The sequence below is a fragment of the Rattus norvegicus genome, chromosome 2 (genome assembly GCF_021556685.1).
Source record: "Rattus norvegicus strain SHRSP/BbbUtx chromosome 2, alternate assembly SHRSP_T2T, whole genome shotgun sequence".
NCBI classification, from domain to species: domain Eukaryota; kingdom Metazoa; phylum Chordata; class Mammalia; order Rodentia; family Muridae; genus Rattus; species Rattus norvegicus.
Window position 1 is genome coordinate 206,788,301 of NC_141535.1, and position 19,775 is coordinate 206,808,075.

Below are 19,775 nucleotides of genomic sequence, written 5' to 3' on the forward strand. Positions count from 1 at the left end.
GCACTAAAACTTAGAGCCGAAACTTTTACTGCTATGTACAGGCTACTTTCATGGGTAAAATGGTGGTTAGCAAATTACAGACATCCTTTAACATATAATAAGTAACTTACTCTATGGTTACTTAATGCTGATCTCAAACAGACCTGCTCTTAAATTTGAGAAAGACTACTAAACTGGGGAAACACAGAAACATTTGTATTAAAATCGGAAACAAGAAAAAGGTGTCTACTTCCTTTACTCATCAATAAAGCACATGAAGTCCTAGAGCAGTGAAGACAAACAGAAAAGACACAACTAGGAAAGGGAAATGCCAAACATTCCTACTTGCAGATTACATAATTCCTTAAACTAGAGCCTAAAGACAAAACCCAGATAAAGTGCCAATAAACACTCTTATTAACATATACAGATGTACATTCTTATTAGTAACCTTCCTATACATACATAACAAGTGCTCTGAGGAGAAAATTAGGAAAATAATCCCATTCACAACTGTCTAAAAATAAATATTTAGGGGCCATAGACATAACTCAGCAAGATAAGATCATTAACTGCCCTTGCAGAAGATTTAGGTTCAAATCCCAGCACCTACAAAGTGGCTCACAACCATCTGGAATGCCGATCCCAGAAGATCCACGTTCTCTTCTGGTCTCCAAGAACACCAGCCACAAATGTGATACACAGATGTACATTCAGGTAAAACACTCATACACACAAAAGTAAACAAATGCCTTGGAGAAAACATAACTAAAGAAATATATGATGAGATTTGAAAACATTGAAGAAAGTAATGAAGAGGACACTGGAAAACAGAATGACACCGCATGTTTACAGGTTAGAAGCATATTGGAAAATGACCATCTTACAAAAAGCTATCTACAAACTCAATGCAATCCCCATCAAAATTCCAATGCCATTCCTCAAACTAGAAAATAAAACAAAGAAAAATAAATATTCAGGGCCTGGAGAGATGACTCAATGGTTAAGAGGACTGTTTGCTCTTCCAAAAGTCCTGAGTTCAAATCCCAACAACCACACGGTAGCCTACAACCATCTGTAATGAGATCTGATGCCCTTTTCTGGTGTGTCTGAAGACAGCTACAGTGTACTAATATATAATAAATAAATCTTTTAAAAAATAGCCAAAGCAATCCTTTGCAGAAAGACCAATGCTAGGGCATAACAATGTCCTGAAATATATGACAGAGACGTGGTAAACAAACAAACAAACAAACAAACAAAAAACAGCCTGGTATTTGCACAAAACAGTCACGGAGTTACACAGAAATGAAAGGGGAACCCAGAAATCAGCCACCTAAATGTTGACAGATGCACAGAAACATGTACTGGAGAAAGGAGATTCTTTACCTAATGGTGCTAGATTTCCAAATATGGAAGAATGAACTAGATCCCTAGATCACACCTTGCACAAAATCATCAGAATGGATCGAGACCTGGGCCGTGGAACCTGAGGAGCAGGCAAGGACTTTCTAAAAGAGACATCAATAGCACAGGGGAATGGCAAGAATGGACAAGTGGGTTACATGAAATTAAGAAACTTCTGGACAGCAAGGGTGGACGCTGGCTAGAGAATGGGAGAAAATTCTTGCTACATCTGACAGATTACACAAAGAATTTAAAAAAGTAAACAGTAAATTAAACAACCCAATCAATAGTGAGCCAATGAAATGAAGTGGGGGTCAGAGGATAATGATCAACAGACACATGAAAAAATGTCCCATGTCACAAGAGAAATGCAAATTTAAACTGCACTGACATCCCATCACTTTAGTCAGACAGTCATTATGAGGGAAAAACCAAATGCTAGCTAGGAAGCCAGCAAAAGGGCGTCCTTATGCACTCACGGCTGGTGGGGATAGAAGGTCCTCCAACACTATGGCCTAACACTATGGACATGTACAGAGGTTTCTCAAAACAGATCTACAAGATCAGGGTCCAGCACTCCTTGGTAATACACACCCAAAGAAGCTACTACTTAACAGAGGAACAGATAAAGAAAACATATATCCACAGCGCAATTATTTTCAGCCATAAAGAACAATTAATGTGGTGGTGCACACCTTTAATCCCAGCACTTGGGATGCAGAGGCAGGCGGATCTGAGTTTGAGCCCAGCCTGGTCTACAGAGTGCATTCCAAAGGCCTCGCAGAGAAACCTGCTCTTGAAAAACCTAAACAAAACAAAGCAACAAACCAACTAATGTAGTCTGCATGAAAGTCGGCACAACTGGAGACCGTAAGGGAATGAACTAGGTGAGTCTCAGGAAGACACCCCATGTTTTCTCTCATGTATGACTCTTTAATTTTACAGACACACAAAATCATGGATGTATTTATGTCATGAAAGTAGAATTAAATTGTCTAGTGGAACAAAGAAGCCTTGGGAGATGGCAAAAAAGGGAAGGTCAGGGATGGGGAGCTACTGTCAAAGTACGTCACACAGTGAACGAAAAGTGCCCTTACGCAATTACTGTGTGCAATTGCAGTACTGTGCGTAATGGATACAAGCAAAGGATGGTTTTAAAAGGGTAAAGTATGTCTAAATAAAAATACCTTCCTAGTATTAATGTATTTCACATAAACAAAATAGTGACTTCTTCACTTGTTACATTTGTATAAATATATCCTTTATATTTATATATATGTACACACACATATGTGTGTATATGTATATATGTGTGTGTGTGTGTGTATATATATATATATATATATATATATATATTAACTATCTCCCCTTAGCTTAATAAACTTAGTTAAGTAAAAAATCAAGGGGAGAATAAAATCTGCCAAGAAAAATTTGCAAACTTTAGAGTAAACTTAACTGTTACACACTGGGACTGTGGCTCACCCATAAAGTGCTTGCTTAGCATCTGTGAAAACCTGGGTTTATTTCCAGCAACCTCAACAAAACTTCTCATACAGCTTAATCTGGTTTACCTTTGTTCTACAGTACTTAAAGCTGCAACAGATTAGTCCTATGCAGGCCTCACTGCAGACTGAATGCAATTGCAAGGGAAAATAAATTAGCAGCATACCGTGAGGGTACTACTTAATGGCAGAGCACTTGTCTAGCATGTGTGAGGTCATGAGTTCAATCTGCAGCACAAGTAAGTTATGACTAACCCAGCTCATTCAGAACCATTCATCTCTTCAACTGATAACTGTAAATCTACTCTAATTTTTGCCAAAACAAACTTAGAACATTAATCCTAAAAAGAATAGAGACTTGGATTACTCACTGAGCAACTGTGTCAAATCCTGTCAAAAATTGCCAATAGCATAACACCTTTAAAGGCTGAAACTGTGATGTCAGTACAGTAGCTCTACAGCAATCCACAACACAACACAACGCACGAGAGGAAACCAAAGCCTGCTTCCCTGAACAAAGGAGGGAGAGGAGGAAGAGGCCTGGAAAAATGTCCGGTGGTAAAGATTGCCTGCTAGCAGCTCTTCCACAGGACCTTGGTTTGATTTTGGGGACTCCTAACTCCAGTTCCATGGGATCTGATGCCCCCCCACCCCCGCCTCCAAAGTCTGAGCACTCACTGGTGAGACATATATGCAGGACAACATTCATACATGTAAAAACCATCATGTTCACAACAGTAGTGTAATTTATATGTAGACAGGCAGGAAAGCAATGTCATCTTAAAACTAAATACTCTCTCTCACGCGCGCGCGCGCGCGCGCACACACACACACACACACACACACACACACACACACACACGCTATCCATCCATCTACCCAACCACATACTAAGGCTCTTAAGAACGGACACTGGAGAGGTGGTTTAGCATTGTGACTGAGCACTTCTGCTCTTGCTACAGAGTCCTGGTGTTTGGTTCTCAGCTCTCACGCTGCAGTTCATAACCATTTGTAACTCAAGTTCCCGAGGATGTGATCCCCTCTTCTGACCTCCTCAGGCACCAGGCAATCACACTGAACAAATACATACATTCAGGCAAAAACACTCCCGTGTGTTTGTGTCTATACACTTTTTAAAATAATCTTTGTTCTTCTTTTTTAAATTTTACTTCTTTGTTTTTGTGGGGTTTTGTTACAATATATATTTTATTTTTTCAAGATCTATTTATTTATTTTATGTATATGACTACACTGTAGCTGTCTTCAGGCACACCAGAAGAGGACATTGGATTCCATTACAGATGGTTGTGAGCCACCATGTGGTTGCTGGGAATTGAACTCAGGTCCTCTGGAAGAGCAGTCAGTGCTCTTAACCGCTGAGCCATTTTTTCAGCCCCACTTTGTTCTGTTTTTTTGAGACAAGGTTTCTCCATGTAGCTTGGCTGAACTGAATTCACTCTGTAGACCAGACTGGTTTTGAACTCAGAGATCCACCTGACTCTGCCTACTGAGTGTTGGGATTACCACCTGGCTCAGAAATAATGAAAAGGAAAATGAAGTATAGTAAGGTGGGAAAGGACAGTGTTGTTAAGACCTCAGCCTTCAAGAGAAGTATTCATTGATTTAGTGTGCCACCAAGACATTTTTACTAGTGAAAAGTAGTATTTTGTGTACCAAAGCTTTGTGTACTAAAGCAAGCCACAAATTTGCTATATCTTTATAAATAGCAAAAAAATACTTAAAACAATCAAAGCCTCTCCTTGCCAGGCACACACCTATAATCCAGAGGTAGGGAGATCATAAGTTTGAAGTCATTCTGAGCTACCTAAGATCTTAAAAACAAAACAAAAACAAGTATCTCTTCTCAAAGTCAGAATCTGGAATGAATCATCTGTAGGCTGACACAGGCTCTAAGTTTGATCCTCAGTATCTCATTAAAAAAATATTTTACAGAGCAAACCAAACAAAAATCCAAACTACGATACAAAAGGTCTACTTCTTAATTGGCTTGATTCTTGTCTTTTGCAAGACAAGAATCATTGGTCATTGGTCTTAAATATCACATGGCTTTATAAAATATGCTTTGTAAAATTTTATCTTTCTATACCTGACAACGACAATATTCTTTCCCCTCAATATAATTCCTACGAACTTGGTCAAAACAGTTAAAGCGAATTTATCAAGGTAATACTTTGATCAGGTACAGTAAAAAGGATCTGGAAAACGTTGAACTCGTTTTTCAATAAATGTCAAAGCTATGACAACTAATAAATCTGACAGTTAACTGAACATATTCTGAAATCGTTCCATATGTCCAAAGCTTTCTAAATGTTGGCAGTTGGACTAGGCCGTGTTCTCAAATGTCAAAAGAAAGTTGTCATTTATTTCGAACTAATTTCAGCAAATCCTCTGTGGTGGCCTACTTACATATTTAGTGCTTTGCTAGCATTGACCAAGGCTCCATTAAACTACAAACAAATGGAAAGAAACAATGTCTGCAACTTCAAGGCAGAGACACATCTTACTTTTCCATTCTATTTCCGAACGTGATACCAAAGGATTCAGCAAAGATCAGAGTGTAACACTACAACACACAGCACAACACAAAGTGTACGTTTGTTTTTCCAATGACAAATCCTATATCGGCGTCTGGTAGCCTACTGCACAGAGCATAAAGTTTTCTGCGAATAACGACAGTCTAAAACACACATTTTTAGCCTCAGCCCGCCTGCCAGAGTTTTTCCCCGATCCTCACGCCAAGACCAATTCTAAAGACTGTTATTTTGAGGTACAAGGTGATGATTTCTCTAAAGGAGAGGATATGGGGGCCCCAGATAAGGTCAGGCTTCCGACACCGGGAGAGGAGGCGAGCCCATCCCTAGACTAGGTAGCGGAGGAGCTAAGAGCCGCTGCACCGGCTCCTGGCGATCGCGAAGGAACACACGTACCCTGGCCCAGCGGGCCGCAGCGGCGGCCACCCGCCACAGCATACGGAGCGCAAGGCTGCCCAGCCTCCCCGCGCGCCGCGCTGGGCCTGGCGAGGCTGCCGAGGGACCGACGCCTCCTCCCCGAGGCCGGGCGCACGTGGGCCGAGGCCGCAGGCTCCGGAGACGCAGCGCCGGGTCGCAGGTGCGAGCGGCCTCCAAAGGAGCCAGGCCGCGGAGACCGCAGGCCGAGACGGCGGTACCGCCGACAGCGCGGGAGGGCAGGGCGCTCCCGGCCCGGCGAAGGCGGAAGCGGGGGTAAGAGCGAGCTGGGCCCGCGCCGGGGCCGCCCTGCGGCGCTCAACCAGCACTCACCGTGCCTCCGTCCTTAATGATGATCTTTTTGGCCAGCATGATACTGCGGTTCGCGGCCCGTTTCTTTTTCTTCCCCTGGGTCATTTTACCATCCTCGACTCCCGGCGCTGCAGCAGCCACTCAGGGGGCGGGCGGCCCCAGCGGCGAGTGCGGTCCCGCCACTACTGCCGGGCCGAGCCGCTCAGGGCGCACGCCGCCATCTTGAGGGCCCGGCCTGCCTCCGGCGGCGCGTCACATCGTGCGATCCGCTGAGTCGCCTGCCCCGCCCCCGTGACGCAGCCACGCCCCCACGCTGCGGCCACGCCCCTCCAACTCCGCATTAGCGGAGGACTGGGAGGTGCCCCGGGACCCGGTGGAGCTAGGTGGTTGAGCTATCTTCTCCCTTCTAAGGTGCGGAGTGGTGGCTATGTTAACAGTTTCCCCTTCACAGATGAAAGAACTCAAGTTTCAAAAAGTTTTTACCTACTCAGATCTGACAAATAGTTTCTCAGATGGTCAGGCACCAAAACAGAACAGAAGGGAACGGGAAAGTTTCCCAGGATGGTCGGTAGCACGTAGAGGTGTTTTAGCTGTTGATCTGATGCTCAGCTAGGTCATGCTGGCTTACACACTCCCTAGCCGCAGTACATTCCCTACCAGTCCAAACTAGATGCCATACTTTATAGGGTTTTAAAAATCATTTTTGACTAGAAGACTGGTAGAAAGAGCAGACACAGGTGGAATATGAAGTATGATGTGCTCAGTGCTGACATCTGAGGCAGGAGCTCATCGTGTAGATCAGGCTGGCCTTAAACTCAGAAATCTCTCTGACTACCTTCTCATATTGTGATCAAAGTCATGTGCCACCATGTCTGGCAAAGTCTTCATTTTGGTAACTGATGAAAACCTTTTTCTTAAATATACCGTCAGTGCTAAGTAGTGAACGAGCACAGGGCATGCTATCCACCCACAAACTGTTCGATGAAGGGAAATGAGACAAACTGAGATGTGGAAACAGGGAGCCTGGATGTGGTGGTTCTAAGTATGGTAATGTTCAAAAACTCAATGAAAATCCTTTCTTGGCTTCCTCTCCTGGCTTGTTAGTGCTGCCCCTGTTTTAACGGGGCAAAGCAGAAGTGACAGCACTGACCTCAGAGGAAAGGTCATAAAAGGCACTAGTGCATGTTTTTGCTAGGCTTTTCATTCACTTCAGTCAGGGGTTGTCGATTGTTATGCCATAATACCAGAGGAACTATGGAGAGGTGCCGCTCTCTGTGGAGCTGAAACCTACAAAGCTTTGTGGTTTGTCTCGGAAACAGACCCTCTATGCCTGGTCCAGCCCTGAGCTGACTGCAGACTTTATGAGACTTTCAGCTAGGAATACCCAGCTTAGCCACTTCACTGGGGTGGGGTAGTTGTCTCTTTAAGAGTGCTCCTCCTGTAAGCACAGGGCTGGGGACTCTATCCCCAACAATCATGGAAGTGAATGCCTGGATCCTGGCACGAAGGAGTCAGAAATTCAAGGATAAATCTGGGACCAGCCTGGGTGGGCTATGAGACCTGTCTTAAAAATGGGCGGGGGTAGACTTGTTACATGGCATAAGTAACTATTAGACAAGGTAAAGGAGAAAGTATGGGGCACACATGAATGTGAGAGTCACTGTAGCTTTTGTGTAAACTTCAAAATAAAACGTTAAAAATAAACCTGGTTGGATGTCCTGTTCCTTCTACTTCCATGCCGACAAGGAATGGAAAATAAACCAAGTTTCATGGATGGGAAAAGAAAAGCATCTTGGGTGGTAAGATTTTTCATCATACGTACTTTAAAAATAAAATCCTCATATAGAAACTATCTTGACGTCCAACCTGAAGCTGCTGAGAGTGGGAGAGACTTTGTATCTAATCCTGAGAGCTTATTTTGGACGCATCTGTGATGTAGAAAGAGACGGACCAGGATTCAAGGACAGCCTCTACAGGAAGTACAAGGTTAGCCATGGGCTACACGAGAGCCAGACGAAAAAAAAATTATATGGTAACTCCAACCTTTTATGGCCTCCCAAAATCATTCTTCAGCTTTATCAAAGTTACTTTTTTTTTCTTTTCTTTTCTTTTTTTCGGAACTGGGGACTGAACCCAGGGCCTTGTGCTTGCTAGGCAAGCGCTCTACCACTGAGCTAAATCCCCAACCCCCAAAGTTACTTTTAAAATATAGTTATTGTCAGGTAGTTAAGCTAATTTGAATACCTACAATAGTGCTTGACAGTTGTTTTCAGACTACGGTTTAAAAAAATAGTATGTTTGTTCCCTAAATAAAAATAACACAACTAATAAAAATCTGACAGGGTAGAACAAGCATGACAGTCTTCACTGAATTTAGGGACATAGACAATTAGGTGAGAGCCAGTGCCCATGAAAGTACTTTAAACAACTTAGCGAGGTGAGCCCCAAATCAACGTAGGTGTAGAGTTGATCACTGAGAATATGTAGACCTCAGAAAAAGCCTCACCACTGTAATATAGTGACATATGTGTTCGCCTTTCCGAGAGGAACCGAGCTCTAACCTGGTGGACACTACTCCCACAGAAGGAAGGCGCTTGCCAGTGGAGTGGGACAGACAAACTAAGCAGACTTCTCTGTGAACTAGAATATTTCACTCAAATAGTTTTAGCTTTTGAATCTGGTTTAAAAAATGGTGAATTCAATAAAAGCTTAAATTTATAAAACTATACAAATAAAAACTAGTGAACTTATTTTTGTTACACTAATAACCATGCCGAGAAGACCTTAATTCCTTTTTTTTTCTTGAGACAGGGTCACACCACATAGGACTGGCTGTCCTAGAACTCACAAAGATCATCCTGCCTCTGCCTCCTGAATCCTGGGATCAAAAGGGTATGCCAGATGAAGGGAGGAAGTAGGGGAGGACTGAGGGAGCAGTGAGTAGGATGTAAAATGAGTAAAAAATTCAATTAACTCTTACCTTTCTCTGCTCTCATGCCCTCTTTGTCCCTGTCCCTTCTCTCCCCATACCCCCCTTCCCTCCACGTGCTCATGGCCAGCCTCTACTTGTTCCCTCTTCTACTCTTCTTCTCTCATTAAACTTCTCCACGTGGAAAAAAAATTAAATTAAAAAAAAGTGTATGCTGGCATGCCTGGCCTTACTTTTAAATATATGCTTTTAAGTATATTAAATTTTAAATAGATGCTTTTAATGTACATCTTTAGTGAACAGGCTACACTTTAATAAAAAATGCAAGTAAACTTAATTTTATACAGTATGTTTATCATTAGAATATCGGTATTGTTGCATTTAAATTCACAATAAAAGTATGTTAATATTAGGAGTCAAACTGTTTCACTATAAGGAGACAGATAACAAAAACCATGACAGTGGTTCACAACAATCTTAATGGGATTTGAGTCCCTCTTCTGGTAGGTGTGAAAACAGAGAAACTATACAGAAGATAAAAAAATAAATCTTTAAAAAAAAATAGTTCATAGCTAAACATGGTAGCCTATGGTCTTTGATCCCACAACTCAGAAGCAGAGGCAGGTAGATCTCTGAGTTCCAGGACAATCCGGTCTACATAGTGAGTTCCAGGACAGCCAGTGGTACACAGAGAGACTCTGAAAAAAATCAAACTACCCTTGCCCAGCCATTAACCTACCTGTAACAGCCTATGACCTCGCTTTCAGCTGAAGAGTAAAGAGAGCAAGTCCTTTTGCTCAACACAAAAGGGTGTGAGAGGCTTTAAGTTTTCAGAAGTCTTGTCCTAGGACAGCAATGGAAATTGAGGAACTGTGTTTTAGACCAAAGAGAAAACAAACTTCAACCTTCAATCCTCACTTGAACCCAAAATCCAGTAAAAAGTCATTTTAAAGACAACTGGAAATATTTCATTATGAGCTTGATAAAATCTGAATTGAATTTTTCTTAAGTGTGTTAATGGAACTGAGGACAATAAGGAAAATGTTTTAGGGTCATACAAGCTGAAACATTTAGGGGTCAAATGTCCTGACAGAAGTAAAGCTCTAAAACAAATGCTAGCTGATACATCTGGGTGGTATGTGAAGCTTTCAGTTTTTATGTTTTGCATGTTTCAAAATGAAAAGCTAGGTAAAATTTTAAAAAAAACGTTCTAGAGAGATGGCTCAGTGGTTAAGAGCACTTACCTATTTTTTGAGAAGACTAAAGTTTGTTTCCTAGCAGCCAATCTGTCAGCTTACAGCCATCAATAACTCTAACTACATGGTGTCAAGACACTTTCTTCTGGCCTCCACTCACATTCATGTACTTACCATGTAGACAGTCATATATAGAATTAAAACACTTTAAATTGTTTTAATGGAGGCAGGTGAGATATCTTAGCTGGTAAAGGGGCTTGTTGCCAGGGCTGATGATCTGAGCTTGATCCCTGAACCCAATTTACACCCACAAATTGACCTCTGACTTACACATGGGCCTCACAGAAGCTCCCATGCCCCTCATCTCCCCCACACTAAATTATTTTTTTTAATGTATATGAGTACACTGTAGCTGGTAGCTGTCTTCAGACACACCAGAAGAGGGCATCCGATCCATTACAGATGGTTGTGAGCTACCATGTGGTTGCTGGGAATTGAACTCAGGACCTCTTAGAAGCACAGTCAGTGCTCTTAACCACTGAGCCATCTTTCCAGCACCTAAATGTTTTTACATGTAGTTTAATGGGGCTGGAAAGATAGCCCAGAGGTTAAGAGCAATAGATGTCCTTCCAAAGGACTGACGTTCAATTCCAAGAACCAACATTACAGCTCACAACTATCTGTAACTTCAGTACCACAGGGTCCAATACCTTCTTTTGATCTCCTTGGGCACCAGGTATAAAAGGACTGCACAGATCTACATGGCAAAACACCCATACAATGAAAATATAATTTTAAGAAGTATTTTAAATGCTCTACCAGGTGGAATGGTGAAAGTCCAGTGCCCAGGAGGCTACAGGAATAGGAAATGCTTGCAGTCAGCCTTAGCTACACAACAAGCTTTAAGACAACCCAAGGTAGATTGTGAGACACGGTCTCAAAACTAAAATCAACAATAAAAGGAGTTCTTTAACAATATCATCTTTGGGCTGGAGAGATGGCTAAAACCAAATATTTAATATGAAATCAAATTTAACTGATAAGGAAAATGGAGAGAAAATAAAATAAATGGAAAACAGGAAATTCTCAGAATATAATTAAGAAGGAAGTAGAAAAGAAAGAAAAAGAGAAAAGAAAAAAAGGAAAAAGAAAGGGGGAAGTAGATGAGACAGGGTTCCCCTGTGAAATGCAGGCTCACCCTGAGACTTGCCTGTAGCCCACACTGACCTCGAGTAACCCCATTGCCTCAGCCCCAGGAGAACTTAGATTAAAGGCTGTACCAGTTCATCTAGCTTGTGATGTGCTCCTAGCAAAAGAGGCCTTTTCAAAAGAAAGGTTTCTCATTATTTTTTGGAGACAGGCTCTCACTATGTAGCCCTGATTATGCTATAACTCCCACTGTAGACCAGCATGGTCTAAAACTCAAAACATCTGCCTGAACCGCTAGGATTAAACATGTGTACCACCATGCCTGGCAAATTTTTATTTTTAATTATTCCCTTATTTTTTGTTCGTTTGTTTAATTTGAGATAGTATCTCATTATATAGATTAGGACAGCCTTAAACTCACAGAGATCTACCTGCCTCTGCCTCCCAAGTCCTGAGAACAAAGGCATATGTCACCACACCTGGCTTTTATTATTTTATTTTACATGTAGGTATCTCTCTGTATGTGTGTATGTGCATAAATACAAGGGCTGGTAGAGAACAGAGGCCTCATATCCCCTGGAGCTGGAATTAGATAATTGTAAGCTGTCTACTGAGGTTGCTGGGAATGAAATGTGAGTTCTCTAAGAGAGCAATACATGTTGTAACCACTGAAGCTACGTCTCTAGTCTCAAAACAAGTGTGCGAACACAGAAAGTCACAGTGGACATTTTCACTTAGTGCTTTTCATGAGAACTTGACAAAAACTTTGTTTTTAAAACGCTGAGATTTTAACCTTCCTGGGCTCTTAAAGCATCCCGTGTGTGGCTAGATGGGAGTAGACATGGGGATACATGTGTGTGCTGCTACGTCACTTTGGCCTGGTACTGCATGGGTGTTACAGAAGCGACCCCACTCGGTAAAGGAAAGATCCTGAGTAACTACTGAACCTGTCAGCAGCAAAGATGTATTTTATTTCAAACAAAATACTTCTGGGCTGTGATCACTATATAGAGAAAGTCTAACCATTTGAAATAAAAGCTAGTTTCTAGCTAAAACCAAGAAAAGAAAGTGAAATCACTTGTGATAAAAAAGTTGCCAAGAGATGAAGATAAGCAATTCATTCCTGAAATATAAAAATAAGAAACCAATCCTCAGATTAAATCAGACACAGGTATAAAGGGAAAGTGGAAATATAGAAAAATATATGTAGTTATTTATGAAAATAATCTATTTCCCTTATCTATTAAATATAGATAATAATGGTACCAAAACCTGACATGAGGAATTTATCATCTAAAAATCCACTTAATAAAAGACAGTTTATACATTCCTTTGAATTATGTATCCATAAAAATTTAAACATACAAATCACATTCCCAAACCTCAAAAAATAACTTTATGTAAATGAAATACAGACATATATCAATTTAGGGTCAAAATCATTTAAAAATAGTTTTAAATCACAACAAATCATGTCTTACAAGAAGAGAAACAACAAACGAACAATTATATACAACTGTTAAAGTCTCAAACCTGAATCATGATGCAGGTATCACAACTCACTTAAGCAAGTGCTGTTTATCGATGCTTCGATAGGATACTTAGTATCAGGTTGTTAGACAGTAGATTTAAAGGGGAAATGTTGAAACAACCAAAAGCTAGGATTATAGTTATTCTTGAAAAAAATTCCACTTTCTTTTTTTTTTTTTTTTGGAGCTGGGGACCGAACCCAGGGCCTTGCGCTTCCTAGGTAAGCGCTCTACCACTGAGCTAAATCCCCAGCCCCAAAATTCCACTTTCAAGTATATGTCTAAAGTTGTAAATTCTCTAATATTCTCCATAAAGGCCAGGTATTTGTTTGGTAAAGCAAGGCACACAGGACCAGACTGTGATAAAGGTGCATTTTCTTTGGCCCTATAACTTCTTTAAATATCTTGGAGATCCTTGAGATGACTTTCAATATAACAGAATTACTTTTTTGTAAATCCCGTGGAAAGATATAGTAATCAAATATTCTACAATGAATGTTTAAATAGGATGAATGGCACTAAAGCCTTTCTTTAAAAACTAAATAAAACAAAACTCAAATGGGGTGGTGGCACACACCTTTAGTCCCAGCACTCTGAAGGTAGAGGCCAGCAGATCTCTGTGACTTCCAGGCCAGCCTGGTCTACCCAGTAAGTTTCAGGGCAGCCAGGGCGGCATAGTTAACATGCTACCTCAAAAAGACAACAAAACAAAAACACTTCAGTTGAATGACAGTATAATGACATTTTAAAAGTCTAGTATTCTCTTTTAGGATTTAGAGCAGAATGTCGATTAATTTCCTTTTGGAATTTCTTAATAGACTCTGGTTTAAATATCAAGCCTCCTTTCCTTGATATGAAATTCTGTGTCATTCCACAGAAATTGATGTAAATATTTCAGCTCTGAATCTTTAAAGTCTATGTTCTGTTACAACTTGAGAGCCATCAGTAAAGAGCTGCTGTTGCCGCCCTGAGGGGCTTGCCTGTGGCATCGAGCTCTTTCCCAGTGCACTGTGCCTGACTAACACAGCCCTCAACTGGCACTCTTCCCCATGAACTCACACACTCATTTAGTGAAAGCAGCTGAGAAATAACAAGTACACCCTTTAAGAGAATAAAGTTTAAATAGTTGATGAGTAATTATAAAAGCATGATACAATAATACTTTTGAATGTCATCAAAACACAAACTACATTACACAAAGTTCCAGCATCAATATCTATGACCCAGTCTAGGTTACAAGCCTATTTCCCCCAAATGTTAGTATTTTCTTATAGATTTTTAGACTATACATTCAGCCCAATTACTTTTTAACTGACTAGGGAAGAAAACTATAAATGATGCATAAAAGACTTGCAGACACATAAAACGTACTATAACTTTAACAACCTTGCCATCCAATTGCTTCTTTGTCTATGTCTCTGTAGGGTTAAGACAGGGTACTCTAGAACTAAGTAACCATTAATTTTGAATCCACACTTGCCTACACAATGCTTTAATATGAGCAGAACATGTATCTGTCCTCTTGAATTTGCAAGATCTGGGTTGCACTTAGTCACACCATGATCAAAATAGTTACTCAGTCTCTAAAGGCGGTCACTGAAGACCACAAACCTGGCATTCAGAAAGCCTGCTATCACTTTATCCTCACTGGAGCAATGACGTTAAATAGTCTATCACTTTAAGCACTTTGAAACTCTGAATGGAAGTGGTTAGCCACGTTCATTGTTGAAAGTACATCTGCTCTGGCAAGATCAAATAGCCAATCCAAGGTTGCCAAGGGAACCTTACAGTTCTTAACAATAGTGTTTTTTGAGTCAAACTCCATTTAACAAAATCTATTGGAACTACATAAAAAATAGTTACCTTTTTATAGGTTTGTATCTATTAGAACAAAGTTTTAAAATATATACAATATAAATGAAAGAATAAAATAGAGCTTATATTCAATAGGTAATTCTGCATATGGTCAAATAATTAAATAAATTATATTCCAAATATATAACGCATTTTTGCCTCCCACTTTATTTTACTATTTCTAATATATTCCCTTTCCTTTGAATCTATTATTAAATAACTTATAATTTGTATCCTCAACTCCAGTGTTAAAAAGAAAGAAAACCTACTATTTTAAAGCAAATGTTTTTTCCTTCCCAGAAGCACTCATGGGAATCCCAGAAAGGAAACCCGAAGGCGGGCCTGTCTTCCATACACATGATCAGAGGGTTTCTGGGGAGAGTGGGCTGTAAGACATAAAAACTTCTAAATAGCCTTAGAACTTAAAATACAATGCAACTCAAAACAATGTAGTGAGGTGGGCAGAGCAGCCAATCCCATCGCTTGGCAGGCAGAAGCTGTCAGATATTTGTGAGTTCAAGGTCAGTTTGGTCTATATAATGAAAATCTGCCTTAAGAATAAAAAAAAAAAATAACAATATGCTTTAAGAAAAAAGAAAAAAGATGGGTTGGAGAGATGGCTTAGCTGTTAAAGGCTAGGCTCACAACCAAAAATACAAGGAAAAGGAAAAAGACAGTAACATTATGCAGTAGGGAATGTCAGTTTGATCATGGTCCACTGATAGAACTTATACTATACTGATGATTGTTGTTTCTGTCAACAGTTGCAGATTAAAAGAAATTCCCACTGCAGATTAACAAGAAAATTCTCCATTTCAAAACTACATACAATATATGTTTCATAGTTTATGTTTCTCCACATGGAGACTGGACAGTTATTTTATTTTCAATTATTAAATGAGTATTTAATCCCTTTAAATTCATTTAAAAGTTTTAATGGCAACACACACACAGATTCAATTTAAGATAATAATGAGAATAATGAGAAAAGAAGCACAACTGGGAAATGATGGTAAACCTCATTAGAGCCAGTCACTGACTACTCTAGCGTAGAAAGAACCAAACTGCTTCAGCCAAAGTAGTAAATGGTCAAAAGACACACATAGAGGGATAGACTCTTTCTACATTAAATTTAATTGATTCAAACCCAGATTACTACTTCATCAAGTCTTATGGAATTAAACAAATAAAATTTACCAATCCTTTCTTTAGTAATCTTCTGTATAAATATAAAAATCCCAGATACATGAAAATGGTTTTAAATTATAATTGTTCACAGCTTTATAGATGATTATAAATTTCCATTTAAATAGTTCATGTAACTTGATATCTCTGTACAGAAAGAGTAAGGTTAAGAACAGGTGATAAGTGTAGGCAGATCTACCTTGCAAACCTTGGTATTTATTTGCATGTGTGTGCTCTTGCAAAGGCTGCAATGGACCGTTCTGCAGCAACTAAAGGGCTGAGGTCATTACGAGCTCAGACTTAAGGCCTCCTCCCAGTATCCCCTCTAACCCGACTTCCTGGACACACTTCCAAGCTTGGGTTGCAGATGATATACACATTTCATCCTGAAGGCTACACATTTTCAAACCATCTCAACAGAGTGATCAGATTTAGCATGATGATTTCTTCATAGAATCTGCAGAAGTCCTCTGGGCAAGATTAATGTTGAGGCTCCTAGGGCACCATTGTGAAATCCAATTAGGGATAGGACATGACTATGCTTTAGTGGGATTTCCTGCAGGTTTGGGATCATAACCGTACAAGAAAGTAGCTGCTATGACAAGGATGGCTCCAAGGAAAAAGACACTAAATAGGATGAAGAAAAAGAAAAGGAGAAAGTCAGTTTAAAAGCAAATTAAGTTCTTTACTGTACTGTATCTTTACTATATATCCGTACTATAAAAACAGTTGTATTTGGGAAAGAAATATCCCAGATACATAGTAATAAATGTCAAGCACTTCCAGGAGCCTTTGCTTCCTGAGTGACTTGAAGTAGTACAAGGATTAGCTGCATTTTGTACCTTCAGGAAAGGCTTTACAGGCTTTAAAAACTTGCCCGAAGTCCCAGATAGGTAGGAGGTAGGAGGCCGTGCAGAGCCTGGCTTTGAGCCTACACTCCATGGTGCAGTACATACCTCAATACATACACACTCTGTATGGGATTCATTCCACAAGGTCCAAAATGTTAAAACAAACAAACCAAAAAAACCCCCAAAAAACCCCATAAGATATAAAAAATTTCATTATTTTATGCTAAACTTAGATGAATTTATTCAAAATCAAAAGTAATAATAAAACTCAAGACCAATGTTTACAGGGTGTTTAAGAGGAGGGAATATCCCACGCTTTCCTCTTGATTCTATGTATGTAGAAATACAGTATACTTCATAGAACTGGACAAAACCCAGACAACAATTGTAACTTGTTATACACAGTTTTAATGCAGCTAGAGTCATAGATTAGGTTTGGCTTTAAGATTTTTATTAATGCTTCAAAGTTATTACCTTCAACTTAAAAACAAAAAAATCTGACGAGCAGGCTCACTGGTCTTTACCCTTCCTGTGACAAGAGGCTTTGCTTTGCTTTATTTGTTACATGGTTTCACCATGTAGCCCAAGCTGGCCTCAAACGTGTACAGCTTCACCAGGCCTTCATGAGTGAGGCAGGAGCCAGTATGCTCCGTCCAACATCAGCCTTCACACTCCCCCTCCCCTTCTGTAAATTCGGCCGTTTGACTCCATGTACTTTTTCCTGACAGTGGTTATCATGGAAGACCCGAGTCTCTCAACCACAACTCTCTTTCTATCAACAAGTGTTTATTGATGATTCAGGTCTACTTTCCCAGACTCACTCCCCACTTATCACACTGTGACTGATACATTATTTGCATATTTGTTACCCTGCTCAGCTATGTGCTCTATTCATTATAAAGAGAAAATCTATCATACTATGATTATTTCAATGATTTGAGCCCTCTTTTTTTTTTTTTTTTTGGTTCTTTTTTTCGGAGCTGGGGACCGAACCCAGGGCCTTGTGCTTCCTAGGCAAGCGCTCTACCACTGAGCTAAATCCCCAACCCCCTTGAGCCCTCTTTTTAATGAGCTGCGCATATACTGCCATTCACATGCTGACCATGTTAGGATTTATCTGTCCGGTTTTCTAGTCACTATGACCTTCTTGAACACGCCCATCTCATTCATAGGCTGTTTTTCTTTCCAGATCCAGCAGAGAGATTGTGGGCACAGAGTGGCCACTTAATGAACCTTTGGAAAGTAAATAAGCAAACCTAAATGGAATCACGGAAATACTAACAACAAAATAAGACATACAAGAAAGAATTAGAATGGAAAGAAAAAAAGATAAGTAGAAAAGAGTATTTTACCTGGTTGGCACAAAATCTTGCAACCAAAAATAAGATATGATTGTTGACAATATTATGGATAAGGAGGTCGCGAATCCTTTTAAAATGTTATCTGCATATTTGATGACAGCAGCTATTACAAGGCCTCCAAGTGCCTGTCAAAGTTTTAATAGAGTATTTTTTAAAAATGAACATAAAACTGCTTTTCAAAACAATTTCATTTCTCAGGGAAGATTTAAGGCTTCTGTTCTATAAATATAATTACATCCCAGCAAATGATTCATATGAACATTAAAAACAACAGACTTCCAGTTTTGTTTCATAGCCCTCAATGTGACCATCAAAGCAAGCTACAGTTTGCTGTAGTAGAAGCTGATCAAATTAGAGATGGTCTATTTTCATCAAATTCAATAATTAAACAGCACTTGTTTGGACAGCTAAAGAAACAAATACATATGAAGTTTAAGTCTGAAGAAAAATGCCTTTTTAATTCCTTTCTAACAGTCTTCTCCTTTAGCCTTATTCTTCAATTTCCCCCTACATTCAAATCTACTTATGGCTGTCAGGATGTACTGTTTGGTTTGGTTTGGGAGTGATTATTCTGCAGTGCTAGAGATTAAACCCCAAATCTAACCGATCATACGATAGCTAAGTTCTCTGAGCTATCCCCACAGCGTATAAGGAACCGTCTACCAATCGCTCTCAAACTCTAGATTGTGGCTCCTTACACACAGGAGCTGGGGGAGGCTGCAGAGATGGCTCAGTGGTTAGGGGGCTTGCTGCTCTTGCAGTTTAGTTCCCAGCACCCATGTTAGGCAGCTCACAACCATCTGTGACTCCAGTTCCACGGGTTCTGATGTTTCTTCTCATCTCTGCAGGCATTACATGTTCATGCATACACTCAGGCGCACACACATATGCGTAAAATTAAATATGTAAAAAACCAACCAACTAACCAAACAAACAAACAAAAAACCTTAATGAGTGATCGATAGCTCAGTCGAAAATTACTTGCCTAGTAGGTATGAGGGCACTGGGTTCAATCCAGACAAAGCACAAGCACACACACACACACACGCATACACAACACACACACACAAGATTTCACTATACAAAAATCCAAAATGCTCCAAAACCCTATACTTCTTTCATGCACAAATGGAAAATGTACACCTTCCCTGTTTGATGGGTCAATCATACAATGCAGGTAGACTTTAAGCTGTATTAATATTATTTCTAAGCTATGTGTATGCTCATACATAAAACAAAATTTTGTGTAGACTTGAGTCACAGTCACAAGATATCTCATTATGTATATGCAAATATTCCAAAATCTCACACCCTAATTACCTCAAACTGATAAAAGACCATCTGTATGACCTGGCTTTGTTTTCTACCAAACCCTGTATATCTGCTTCCAAACTAAACCAAGCATACCCACTCTAACTGCCTTCTAAAATGATGGCAGTTTAATTTACAAAAAGTCATGAATTATTCCACTGGACTTACTATAAATTATGTTTGAATCAATATTTCAGGGAAATACTCATCTATTTATTCCCTGTTGGAGTCTTCACACCAGTTA

At 39.9% G+C, this 19,775-nt stretch overlaps 2 protein-coding genes across 13 annotated transcripts in view; both read right to left on the minus strand.

The window, feature by feature from the left end:
- Positions 1-6,409, minus strand: part of Slc71a1 (solute carrier family 71 member 1) — a 34,572-nt gene extending 28,163 nt beyond the window's left edge. The window contains exon 1 of one of the 3 annotated variants that reach the window (XM_087613866.1): positions 5,837-6,132. In XM_087613866.1, coding sequence (XP_087469992.1) covers positions 5,837-5,878 — 42 coding nt within the window. In that variant the 5' untranslated portion in view covers positions 5,879-6,132. 3 annotated transcript variants of the gene reach the window in all.
- Positions 6,410-12,813: 6,404 nt separating this feature from the next.
- Positions 12,814-19,775, minus strand: part of Slc35a3 (solute carrier family 35 member A3) — a 39,784-nt gene continuing 32,822 nt past the window's right edge. For 4 of the 10 annotated variants that reach the window (XM_087624838.1, XM_087624840.1, XM_087624835.1 and 1 more), the window contains 2 exons: positions 18,212-18,345; positions 12,814-16,635 (listed from right to left, as the gene is read on the minus strand). In XM_087624838.1, the coding sequence (XP_087480964.1) occupies positions 16,545-16,635; positions 18,212-18,345 (225 nt within the window). In that variant the 3' untranslated portion in view covers positions 12,814-16,544. 10 annotated transcript variants of the gene reach the window in all.